This window comes from Sminthopsis crassicaudata, chromosome 4, assembly GCF_048593235.1.
Source record: "Sminthopsis crassicaudata isolate SCR6 chromosome 4, ASM4859323v1, whole genome shotgun sequence".
NCBI classification, from domain to species: domain Eukaryota; kingdom Metazoa; phylum Chordata; class Mammalia; order Dasyuromorphia; family Dasyuridae; genus Sminthopsis; species Sminthopsis crassicaudata.
Genome location: NC_133620.1, coordinates 293,440,400 through 293,454,000, shown reverse-complemented (window position 1 = coordinate 293,454,000; position 13,601 = coordinate 293,440,400). Strand labels below are relative to the sequence as shown.

Genomic DNA, 13,601 nt, shown 5'->3' with positions numbered 1-13,601 from the left:
TTCATCCTCTAAGCCAACATTGCCTGACAAAACTTGTCTCTCATCTCAATTATAAGAGCAATTCCTATTCTCAATTCCATTCTATCCAAGTCCATCATACCTGTATATTTTATAATGTAATTCACATTAAATAGCTTGGGTTTCTTATTGAATAGAAATTTTAAAAATCACTTTTATTGGCTTAGGGCAGAAAGTAACAGATGAGGGAAAGAATAAAGCTTTGAAAACCCAAGATGCCTTTTCAACAACAGCATATTGGGGTTAAATAGTAGCGGGGAATGCAAGAGTCAGGGTGATTCAAGCGGAATACAGAAAGGAGCTTCCCCTTCTCTACAGATAGGAGGTAGGACAGGGGAAGGAAGAGAAAGAAAGAATTATAGCTTGGGGATTTGTATAGCACACTAGGATGTGACAGTTTCTACCACACTGAATCTCCCACTTTTAACTCTGGTTTCTCTGTTACAAATTCTCAACAAATTGTCATAGGGATAATTTGACCTGATTTCCTTCTAGACCAGCATGACTTCTTCTACAGTTATTTGTGATGGCTTCTCCACATCCTTCTTACCACTTGCCCCTTTAGTTTAAGGTTAGAGGCAGACACTCAGACTTGAAAATACTAGGTAACCAACTCCAGTAGGTAGATTCTTTCCTCCATGATTTTAAAATTTCTCTCCTTTTTCTCCATGGGCAAAACAAAAGGCAGTTTATATTCCTTAGTAGGGCCAGAAATTTTGTAGTCCCTTGCACACACATACATACATACATATAGATTATAGTTTTAAAAATAAAAACCAACACTTAAAGAAACAAAAATTATAGTGATGTCAGTGTTAACTTAGCAATGATAACAAACCCTTTATTGTATATTGCAGATGTATTTTTACCAAAAAACTCTGCCTGGAGAGGAGCATTCATTGGAACTTTCATGGGGCTAGCTGTCATTCTGGTCCTCTTCATGATTCTGGCATTCTATTTCTTCCAGAAGCAACAAAGATCCAAAGGTAAAATGGCAATCCTATCTTAGACCTTCTATATGTATTTTTAAAAACTGCTGGGCATCAGATGTTCCTGCAATGTGAATATTGTTCTCCCTCTACAAGAAGGACAAAATATGAGAACATAGTATGACAGTACTACAAGAGTAATGTTGATTAGGCAGAAGGAAAGTAAATTTCCTTGAGAGATTTGACTTGTGTGGTTTGGAAAAGGGTATTTGGGCTACAGGAAACTTTAAGTCAAAAGAAGACATTACCTCGGGATATTTTGTGTAAAAATCTATTTCTAATAAACAGAAATTCTTAACTTGGGATCTGTGAACTTTAAAAAAAATGATAACTATATTTTAATATAATTAATTTCCTTTGTAGTTCTATGTATTTTATTTTATACTTTAAAAAATATTATTCTGGGAAGAGCTCCATAGACTTCACTAGACTGCCCAAAGGATCTATGACATACATACAAAAAGTTAAAAATCTCAACTGTAAAATAAGAGCCGATGATGATCTAAAATAACTCTTTTAAAAAGCTTCTCTTTCTTCCTAGAAAAACTGAAGAAAAAATCAGAGAAGGAAAAAGGTAAATGGAAGCCATAAGATTTTGGATAGCATGTTCTTAAATGAGGAAAAAGGGTCTTAGATATCACCTGATTCAAACCTCTAATTTCACAGATGAGAAAACTAAGGCCTAGAGCAAGTTCATGTTCATATGAATAATGAGCCGATAATGAAACACATCTGGTACTAAAAAGAGATGACTATTAAAACTGAAAAGGACTAGTGCCAAAAAAGAATTGAATGGGCAAAGGCTATTGGGAATGAGTTTTGCTATTTCTTTTTTCCTTCTGTTATTACCTTTACTAGAAGAACTTTTTTTCCCCTAATGTATAAGCTATGACTTTCAAGAAACTAATGGAGCATTTATCCAAGAGCATGAGAAACAAACACACAAACATATTAAAACTTTCATTTATTTTCTGTTTTTTTATTAGTATTTGTAGATTATATTACTAGACTAACCTCTAGCTCTGTTACTTTGGTTTTTATAGTTCTAGACTAAGACAGTCAGCCTTAATGGTCTTAACTCCTGAAATACCAAATTGATGGCTTGACATTGCTGGGATTTTCTAGGCTACTGTAAGGAGGTTGTCCTATCTTGCTAATATATTTTTCTTTCTATTTCCTTTTCAGGAAAACTCACAGTTGAGCTGGGTAAGTTCTTTGCTTGTTGGAAGTAAGTCAGGGAGAAAAGACCCACTACTAGAAAGAAACAAGATGACATTATACTTCCTAAAATCATCCTATCATTTTAAACATTAATAAATCAATTAAAGGGTAGGGTCAGTCTTATCAATAGATAATATAGCATCATATGAGGATTATAAGCTCCAGGAAGTCTGGTCTGTTCCAAAGTATCTATATATTTAGATCCTACTAGCACTTCAAATCCATTGTTATAAGTTTATTTCTTTGTGTTGCTATGTCTTTTTAAAAAATGCAAATATTTGATAAATTATGACAAGATGTCTGAGAGCATAATTAAAAATTTTCCTCTATCATCTTAAAAAAGGGAAATAAAAAATGTGCCAAATAAATAAAGGAACAATAACCAACATGAGGATTGGGAAAATCTCAGAAGAAAAACCTTGCAAGAAAAATAGTAGATAAATTAGTAAACAAAAAAAGAGAGAAAGACAGAGAGAGAGAGAGAGAGAGAGAGAGAGAGAGAGAGAGAGAGAGAGAGAGAGAGAGAGAGAGAGAGAGAGAGAGAGAGCATGAGCTGATTCAATGAATAAATTCTGTAAGACAAAAGAAATCAAAGAGAAATGTATACAAGAACAAAACTACAACAATGGAAGCTAGTCCTTCAGAAGATAGGCTAAACCTATCATATGAAACTCTACACTATTCAGAAACTTAGAGAAATAAAGGAACACTTGGTATCTATATGAATATATATGTAAGATCTTTAAACAAACAAAAAAAAATATATAAGTGGACAAACAAGACAATTGACACCATGGGAGGAAAAAAACTAGGCAAGTGTGTAATGAAATAGTGGTTTGTGAGGAGTAAAATGAATCATATAGAATATGAAACTGTGAGGATAGAAGAACAAATAAGACAGTAAAGTGTTTAAAAACAGCAAAATTGGAAGGGGAGTTCAGAACACTAAAAACTAAAGTAATAGAGTTAAAGGTCAGTCTAGTAATATAATCTAACAAATATTGATAAAAATAACAGAATGATAAACAAAAAGGAAATTAAATATTTAAACATAATATTAGAAAAACTGGATTTGATTTTTTTAAAGTCTTGTAAAATATTTTTTATTATTAATAGTATTTTATTTTATTTTTTCAACTAGATGGAAAGATAGTTTTCAACTTTCATTTTTGTAAGATTTTGAACTCCAATTATTTTCTCTTTCCCTCCTCCCTTCCCAAGATAGCAAGCAATATGATGTAGGTTATACATGTACATGGATTTGATATTTTTAATCCAATAAAAATTTTAGTATGTTTGTGTATATATTTCGCAGGTATTTGGAAATTTTACCAAACTTAAGGCATAAAATTGATAATAACTAAATTCAGATCTGCAAAAAAATTATATGTATCTTTTAAATATTATAATACAATAGAAATGTATTTATAAAAGGAAAATATGGGCAAAAATATGGGTGTAAATGAAGAGTAAAATGAGATCATAAATAGTGAGCAGATCAAAGAACAAATAATAAAAAACAATGAAATTTACATTTAAAAGAATACTAACAGTGGGATATAATTTGTGGGATGTTGCTACAAAGTTCTAATATGTATATATGGACATAGATATATATATATATACATATACATAGATACATACACACATATAGGGAAAAAAAAAAGGCCAAACAAATTCAGCATGCAATTATTAAAACTAGGGGGAAAATTAGTATTTCTAAAACAATTGCAAAAGGGAAATAAACAGAATTGTAAATATTATCCAAATGAGAAAAACAAAAATGCTATTAAAAGCTCAGAAGAGAGGCATCTAGGTAATCAGTGGATAAAGTATCTGACCTGGGATAAAAAAAAATTCCAGTTCAAATTTGATCGAAGACACTTACTAGATGGATAAGTCACTTAACTCAATTGCCTCAAAAAAAAAAAAAAAAAATTTTTTAATGCAGAACACCAAATTATCAAAACCAAATAAAAGAAGAGAAATTTTGCAACAACAAAAAAAATAAAGACAATTATCAGAAATTATTGTGCCCAATTATTGCTACCAAAACTAAAAACTTAAAGGAAATTAATTTAAGCAAAAAATGTATGATACCAGTCATATGTGAATAATTTCCATAGAAAGAACTTCAGGGCTAATCAGATTTACAAATGCATTCTATCAAACATTTAAAGAAAAATAATCCTTGTGTTCCAAATACAAAGAAAGTTCTCCAACAAACTTTGAAAGAGGTAGCTAGTGATGGAAGTGGATATCTTCAACATAGAGAAGAGCTAATCCAATTCCATTTGATTAATGATGGACAGAATCAGCTACACCCAGAGAAAGAACACTGGGAAATGAGTGTAAACTGTTATTTTTACCTTCTGAATCCAATTCTTCCTGTGCAACAAGAAATTCGGTTCTACACACATATTGTATCTAGAATATACTGTAATATAATTAACATGTATAAGACTGCCTGCCATCTGGGGGAGGGGGTTGGGGGAGGAAGGGAAAAAATCTGAATAGAAGTAAGTGCAAGGGATAATGTTGTAAAAAAATTACCCATGCAAATGTACTGTCAAAAAAAAAAAGTTATAATCATAAAATAAAATAAAAATTAAATTAAAAAAAAAAAAAAAGAAAGAAAAGAAAGAGGTAGCTAGGTAGTTAAAGCACTGGACCTGGAGTCAAGAAAACCTAAATTCAAATATCACATCAGACAAGTCACTTAACCCATTCTTCATTCAAACAGATGATATTTGTAGAGCAATTTCTAAACCTTAAAGAACTACATAAATACTAGTTATTATTATTACTATATACAAAATCTTGATTCTTATAGAATCAGATCAGAATCAGACGAGATCAGAGGAGCTGGAAGGTGTCTCAGAGACCAAAAATCCAAACTCCTTCTATTACAGTTGAGGAAATTGAGGCCAAGGAAGGTTAAGAAACGAGTCCACAAAAGACAGGCAGTATTTATCAGGGGTGGAATTTGAGTCCTGGGTCCCCTGACCCTAGAACCAGTGTTCGTTCCATTGTACTACTTTAAATGAACCATTGTATGACTTTAAATGAATTTATACTGATTAACTAAACATTTAATAATGAATACATCAGTGAATTACCAAACATAGAAAGATTGTTGAAAACAGTCTTTGCAGGTAGGAGGAAAGAGGAATGAAGGGTATGGGAGAGTATAGAAATAAGAAAGGTTAATTTTGCCTGCTTAGAACAATAACATTTTAGAGTTGGAGGAAGCCTTAGGGATAACCTAATCTCTTCATTTTATAAAATGAGTAAATAAATAGAGTGACTTACTGAAGATCAGACACCTAGTTAGTGGCAGAGCTAATCTTCAACTACTGTCTTCTGAGTGTCAGATACAGAGACACTATATCATGTTTCTTCTTACTGTAGAAATAGTAAGTGTAAAGAAATCCTTAACAGGCCTGTGCTGGAGCAAGCTCTATCCATTCTCTAACTAACTGTTAAATTTTCAGTGTGAGCCTTTATATTTCCGTGGCAACTCTAGTGTTTTTCACTTGTCCAATAGGAAAAAAAAATTGTTAAGTGCCTGCTATGTGCCAAGTACTTTGCCCTATACAAAGATGTAGGACATGATTTACACCTTCAAAGAATTTATAGTCCAATAGGGGAAGTGATATGCTTCTGCAAATATACATAGGGGTGTGTGTGTGTGTGTGTGTGTGTGTGTGTGTGTGTGTGAGAAATATTTAATCACTACAAATTAGGGTTTAATTTATTGTTTTCTTGATTGTGAAGACTTGACAAAGTCTTAAAGAAAATGTTAATAATGTTAATAACTAAGCTTAAAAGTGTGTTGTGCAGATTTGTTTTTTCATTTTTTTTAGAGACTGGATTATTGGACATTGACCAACACAACCTCTTCCTGCAACTCTAGGTCTCAAACAAATTATAATAATTGTCTTTAATGACTTTTTGTGACTTATTCCTTCTGAACAGAATTCTCTTAAAATTCTCTCCAAAAATGTTAAGTGATTGATCTAACTACCAAAATTTCTAAGAAGTATATTTGATGTTACTGAGGTGGGCAGCTAGGTGGCAAAGTGTTGAGTCTGGAAGACCCAAATTTAAATATGGCCTTAGACTCTTATTAGCTGTGTGACCCTAGGCAAGTCACTTTACCCTGTTTGCTTCAGTTTCTTCATCTGTAAAATGAGCTGGAGAAGGAAATGACAAACTATTCTAGAATCTTTGCCAAGAAAACATCAAATAGGGGCATGATTGAAAAATGACCAAAGACAGTGGTGTGGATTTGTTTTTAATGGTATACCCTCTCCATATAGAGTTCTGAGAATGAATATTTAATGATGGAACTAAGAACTCTTCAGCATCTGGAACAGGGAACCATTTTTGGCACGCTCCTTTCATTATAGGGGGTTATTATGGCCTCCTAGTCTATTGGTCAGAAAAAAAAAAAAAAAGTCACTATTAGCTCTTTCAAAATGAGCCTGATCATTGGGGAATGAAGGTGATGTAAAAATAAAATATATCAATAAAAACTTAAATCAAAAAACCAAAGTAGAAAACAAAAGGAAACCTGAGCCTTTGGAAAGGCATGAGTATTCTTGACCAGTGTTTGACCTGCTACTTTTAGACTAGTACCATTTATAGATTTCTATTCTTCAGTAGAGCTACTGTTTCCAGGTTGATTCTCCTGAAGACAACCTATAGAATAATCCAGACTTTTTCTCCTTTCAGGAGGAGGGCAGGAGAAAGAAAAGAGGGGAGGAGTGGATAGGAGAAAAGGAAGTGAAGAGATGGAAAGGGAGCAAGGAGTCTTTCCCTTGGCTTTGCCTCCTAAGAATATGCTCTTTTGGCTTTGGAAAGGTCCTCTTGTTCAAGAAGCTGGGTGAATTGATGTTTCTTGCTTTATTTTGTAGGTAAGCTTCAGACTGAAATTGGTGAGTGTTCCCTCTCAGAACTATTTCTTTGAATATATTTAATTATTTTGGGGGGTCAGTCAAGTTACATGCCTGTTCATCAGGCAGCAAAAGGAAGCTACCAGTGTGCATGGAGAGGGCAATGAGTATACTTTTATTCTTACTTCTTTCCTTTGTTGCTTTCAGACTGGAGAAGGGCAGAAGGACAGGCTGGTGAGTAATTCAGTCTCCTCTCTGTCTCTTTGTTTCTGTCTGTCTTTCTCTTTTTTTTCCCTCTCTCTCTCTCTCCCTTCCTTCCTTCCTAACTTGGTACAGAATATTTTCCTCATCTCAAACTTTTTTTTTACTCTACAGGAGTGCCATATATGTCTTGCATGTGAATTGATCTGATGTGAATAAAGTCATAGATTTAGTTTGAAGAAACTTTAAAGATCAGTTTAACCCCCTTATTTCACAAATGAAACACCTGAATTCCAGAGAGAAGAGATGAAGTTATATTAATTTGTATTAAGTTGAATGTATTGCTCAAAATATTTTCACTAATGTTTTGTGTTTGCAACTAAACCAAAAACTTAAGGAGAACAAATTTGTCTTTTTCTTTTGCATTTCTTTACAGAATCTATGTCAAGATTCTGAAGTCAATGGCAACTATTTTTCACTTGTCCAATAGGAAAAAAAAAAATTAAATGCCTGCTATGTGCCAAATACTTTGCCTTATACAAAGACGCATGACATGACTTACACCTTCAAAGAATTTATAATCCATTAGGGGAAGTGATGTGCTTGTGTGTGTGTGTGTGTTTGTGTGAAACATCAACTTTCATGTGATGAAACTGATAGAATTTTGGTAAACTTGACTTTACTTATCAGACCAAGTTTATATCTTTCCAGTTTGTGGGATCTCCCAGAATTTGTGCTTTTAATTAGCATAGTCTTTGAAAACCTAGGGTCTGCTCAAAAATATGAGGACTAGAACTTTAATGAAAGTGCAAATCTAGGTGAGTAAAAGAAGAAACACAAATATTGAAGCTTTATATAAATGTAAGTGGTGGGGGTGGTGGTGAAGTAGGAAATGATATTAAATCAGGGCCATTAGAATGGCAAGATGGTGACTGGAAATAGAGGTAGGGATTGGAAATAGAGCACATCTACATGTGCTCTATCTAGCCACCCATTGATTAAATGTCCCTCTTCCTAGGGATGTCCCTAAAATCTATTATTTTTTCCCAATCCATGCCTTATTTTAGAACTTATTTTCTTTGGAGCTCAAGCACTTGAGCTTTTCAATCTATTCTCTCCAGACTTATTAGCTAATATTTCTCTTTCTCTTTCTGTTTTCAGAATGGAGAGCAGCCAGAAAATATGCAGGTAATCAGAGCAGATGGACTGCATTTTTATTTTCCAAATTCTAATGGTTCCTATTACATAATATATTAGATAGCATATGTATACACCTTGCAAACCTTAAAACACTGTGGAGTGTGTGTGTGTGTGTGTGTGTGTGTGTGTGTGTGTGTATGTGTGTGTGCATGTGCACCTGTGTGGAAGTACGTGGATGCCTGCATATATATATATATACAAACAATGATAATGGTGAATGTTATAGTGCTCCATCATAAGAAGGTATTCAGTGATGCTTGATTGGCTTGATGCTTGATTAGTTGCTGACTAAGATTAATAATAATAACTATAATAACTAACATTCATATAACACTTATTATATGCTACACAATTATTATCTCATTTGATTCTCACAATAACCCTTTGAAATAGGTTCTATTATTTATCTCTACTTCATAGATAAATGAACTGAGGCAGGCAAAGGTGAAGTAATTTGCCCAGGGTTTTACAACTAGCATGAACTTAGTCAAAATGAGACAGTGAGAGTAAGATGGTTCTAAGATCTGTGACTAAGTATAAGTATGCATATGCACAGACACTTAGAATTGGAATGTACCAGAAAAATAAGTAATCTAATTCAATCCATCTCTGAACAGGAATATCCTTTATAATTTTCTAATATTAATCCATCAACATATATTAAGCACCTAATATGTGAACATTCTGCCTGCACTTGAAGACATTCATTGACAGGTAGCCTACTATCTATGTAGTTAGGTCTTTTCACTTTTGGACAGTACTCATTTTTTGACAGTTTTGTCTTAGTTTTATATCAAAATCAAATTCTCTACAATTTTCATTTGTTGCTTCTCTATTCTATAGCCTGCATGACAACCTTTCTTTCATATATTTGAAGATGACCTTCATGTTCTTTTTTCTTCTCTTCTTTGGGTTGTACATGCCCATGCATAAAAATATGTGTATATGTGTATCTGTATAATTCATATACACACACTCTATAACCACATTTATTCCTATTCCACAGATACCTTACAATTTCTACTATGGTTTTTAATTTCACACCACTTTTTTAGTTTAATTCTATATGAAAAGCATATAGCTTTAAGTTCTGTAACATTGCATGAGGGGCAAGAAGTGTAACTCAGACCAAAATGTGCACAAGGTTTTAGTGCATATCTTCTTAGTCCAATAAATACTATCTCTTTGTTCTTGAATACATAGTTCTTAAAATAAGGAGAGAATTTATCACTTTAAAAGAGTAAAAATCAAGCTATAAATGTATCCCCAACTTTAGGAGTTAGGAAATGAACAGGGGCTATTTTTACATATAGAGAAATACTTAGGAGTTTTTGCTTTTGGAACAAGGGGATTTGGGCAGGTTAAGGTAGGGAAGGGTTTTATAGAGGACGTGCAGCTCCTGACATCATGAACTCTCAATCTACACAGCTGAATTTATAGTTATTAATGGAGTGAAGATGTAGGGTGGGTATGGGAAACTTATTTAGCATATAGTTTTTAGGAAAAAAAAAAAAAAAGCTAGGGTTAGGCTACTTCTGATGGCAGGCCTGTGCAAGGGGGTCACTGGGAAAGAGAGAGCAAATATAGTTTCTGGAAGAGCTGTTGGTACTCTTTAAATTGTCTGTCCTGGTTAATGTTGTCTTGGTATCACCCTAGTTATAATTTTGCTTACATGTTACAAAGAAGGAGAAAATGAGGGTCAAAGAAGGTAATAAACTTACCACATTTGCCAAGTGAAATGAAGGGAAAACCAGAAATCACAATTTAAAAATACTGACTCCTTGCATTCCTCTCACAGACCAATTCTATTCCTTTCTATACAGTGAATATAACTCTGGATCCAGACACTGCTCATCCCAGCCTTAAGATTTTAGAAGATGGCAAGAGTGTTATTTATTGGAATATAAAGCAGAATCTACCAGATGATCCTAAGAGATTTGAAGACCAACTTTGTGTCCTTGGTCAGGAGGGTTTCATCTCAGGGAAACACTACTGGGAGGTAGATGTGGGAGAGAAAAGTAGGTGGTTCTTGGGTGTGTGTTATGACTCAGTGGAACGAAAACAGGAGGTAAAGCTATGCCCTGGGAAAGGATATTGGGTGATAGGGTTGTGGAATGGCTGTGAATACTTTATTTTCAATCCTCATCGAATATCTCTAACACTGAGAGTGCCCCCCAGGCGAGTAGGAGTCTTTTTGAACTATGAAGCTGGAACGATTTCTTTCTTCAATGTGACTGACAACTCCCACATATTCACCTTCACCGACAAATTCTCTGGGACTCTTCGCCCCTATTTTAGGCCGAGATCTCATGATGGAGGAGAAAAGGTCATTCCTTTGACCATTTGTCCATTGCCTACCAAGGGTGATAGAGTAGCTGCCAAAGATGATGATGATTGTGATACCTGGTTACAACCCTATGATTTATCAGACAATACTGAAAATGGGTGGTAAGGATCCTTAAGTACTGGGCAGGGTACTTTCTCAAAATATGCTAGTTAAGCTTTGGGGGAAATCTCCATTGCCTAAGTCTCCCAGAAAATAATAAAACTTGTATATGCACATAAATATGATAGTCTATTCTGAATTATCTATGATCATGGAACATAGGAAGAGCACATATTAATTGGAGAGCATTATTCTCCTCAATTTAGCTAATACTTTAGGTATTACTTCTCCTAACTCCACTTCCCCAATTTTTTTAAAGAAGAGTTGCTCATGAATAATTAGAACTTCCTCTATATCCTTACTCCCTATTTGTTCTCAGACATATCCACTCTCTAATCATAAGTCATCAATATGTCAAAAGAGCAGGCAACAAAGGGAAAGAAATGAGAGGGGTGTAGATATTCATGTAGTAATCATCTTAATGAACCAAAAAGGGAAATGTTGATTATTCATAAGCAACTAATTATCCTATAGAAAAGAAATGATTATAACTTGCACAATATATTGTGGATTTATTTTTAAAAGAATATCTATTGCTATATGTTTGGTAAATCAAAAGCTAAAAATAAGTAAAGGTATTTAAACATAACTTTGGGATTTATTTAACTAGCTACTCTCATGTTCTTAGTGATCTCATGTGGAATATTTAATCAAGTTTTGATATTTACATTGTAATCAGATGAAACAATTTTTTAAAATTAATCTTTAATACTGTAATAAAAAGGGTATATTCCACTCTCTTATACACAAATCTCTTTCTAAACAATCAGGCAAATTAAGTTTATTCCTATCCAAAATCAGGGAGAATTCAATTCAATTTAATAACATAAAATATTTGTGTGTTTCTTTTATGCAGCACACATAATATCTGATCTTTGCTCCTTTCTAGATTAAGATCGATAAATACAGTAATACAAAACAAAGGTCATCAGCTGCAATAGTGTTCAATATCTTTTTGAGGAATACTGAAGCTTTAGGGAAACTTGCATGATACTGGTGCTAGCTGCCAAGGAAGGATATGATGGGTGTTAAAAGGGATTTAGTCTTTACAACCTAAATATTAACTGCATCTAGGGAAATTTTTGATGCAGGGATGTTAGGTAAGGAAGTAGGCTAACTGTCTGGTTTCTGTCAACCCTGTTTACACAACAGCCTATAAAAAGCTTGATGTCTCCTTTGTTAAATACCACATGCTTTGGATAGAAATCCTGTTTCCAATCCAATAAATTCTCCATTTTAAATTAAAAAGTCTCTACTGGCCTCTATATTGTGACATAACAGTAGGTTTTCATTTCCTTAGTGTTTTCCTGAACTATTACTTTCATAGAGATCAAAGGAATGGGAAGTGTAAAGTTGAATGGCTTCAGGGGATAATGGAAAAAGAATTAGTTGAAGTCATTCAATGTGAAACTGCAAAGGAATATTTAAAATAGAAAGTCGGTTATTATGGGAAACATACCAGAAGACATCACAGAATATGGAGAAGCTTCAGAAATACTTGAGATGCAGCATGAATAGTGAACTATCAACTTGGATTTACCCAATAGTCCTGTGTAAATTTGTAATGATGACAATTGTGCAGATCTGTGAGTTCATGGGTGTAATAAATTTCCAGTAAGGAAGCTTCTATACTAACACAACTATTCTGCAGCTTAAGGTCTTAGTTAAGTAATTTGCTCAGAGTATAATACAGAGAGGCAAGACTGAAGACATTACATTTACTGCCTTTGTGTATTTAATCTAATCCCCTCATTTTAGAGATAAAGAATCTGAAAAGAACTAGTATAAAGTTATTCAGAAATTAATAAGGGAGACTTCATGAAAGTAGTAGCTAAACTTGGCCTAGGAAGAAAAGAATTTTAATAGTTTGAAATGAAGAGGTTGCAGACATGGAAGATGAGAACAATAACTTAAAAGAACATGGTGTAATCTAATGGGAAAATGAGTTGAAAGTGCTATTCTGTCAATTCCAGTGGATTTATGCCAGAAGGATAGGATGCTTTACCTGTGGTGTTTAAATTCAACCTGTCCCAGTGGACATATTGAGATGAATCTCTCTTCAAGAGAATTGGGAGCCTATTCCCTTTCAGAGACTCTTCAGGTTCTTACATAATCTAAGAGAATGATTTAATTCTAGAAAAAAAATACAATCCCATTGGATGCTTTGCTCCCCTCCCCCATTCCTACTCAACGTCTTTCCCGATTGATCACTCACATATAAAAACTATAAGAATTGAAACACCTTTACTGAATTAAATTGAAAGTGAGTACATTACATCCCAAGGCATCTTGAATAAGACACAGCTGTTTACACTAGTCTCTACTTTCTAGTTTGTATAAGTCTTTTTGTTTGTCTCTTACTATAAGAGGTAGTGTTCACCAAAAACTTACACCAAATAGCACTTTGGTGAATCAGCCACAAGAAGAAATTGGCCATTGACTCTGCTATACCATTCACCCATTCTCACCTGTGGTCATCAATAATCATCAATCTTTTCTAATTCAGTTCCAGTTGATCAATGATGGACAGAATCAGCTACACCCAGAGAAGGAACATTGGGAATTGAATGTAAACTGTTTGCACTACTGTCTTTCTACCTAGGTTACTTTTACCTTCTGAATCCAATT

The 13,601-nt window shown here is 33.8% G+C and overlaps 1 protein-coding gene across 1 annotated transcript in view; it reads left to right on the top strand.

Annotated features, from left to right (window-relative positions):
- Positions 1 to 12,221, top strand: part of BTNL9 (butyrophilin like 9) — a 36,230-nt gene extending 24,009 nt beyond the window's left edge. Inside the window, exons 5-11 of the mRNA XM_074311522.1 lie at positions 876 to 1,004; positions 1,549 to 1,581; positions 2,193 to 2,213; positions 7,148 to 7,168; positions 7,334 to 7,360; positions 8,489 to 8,515; positions 10,351 to 12,221. Coding sequence (XP_074167623.1) covers positions 876 to 1,004; positions 1,549 to 1,581; positions 2,193 to 2,213; positions 7,148 to 7,168; positions 7,334 to 7,360; positions 8,489 to 8,515; positions 10,351 to 10,979 — 887 coding nt within the window. The 3' untranslated portion in view covers positions 10,980 to 12,221. The remainder of the gene's footprint in view (positions 1 to 875; positions 1,005 to 1,548; positions 1,582 to 2,192; positions 2,214 to 7,147; positions 7,169 to 7,333; positions 7,361 to 8,488; positions 8,516 to 10,350) is intronic.
- Positions 12,222 to 13,601: the final 1,380 nt, after the last annotated feature.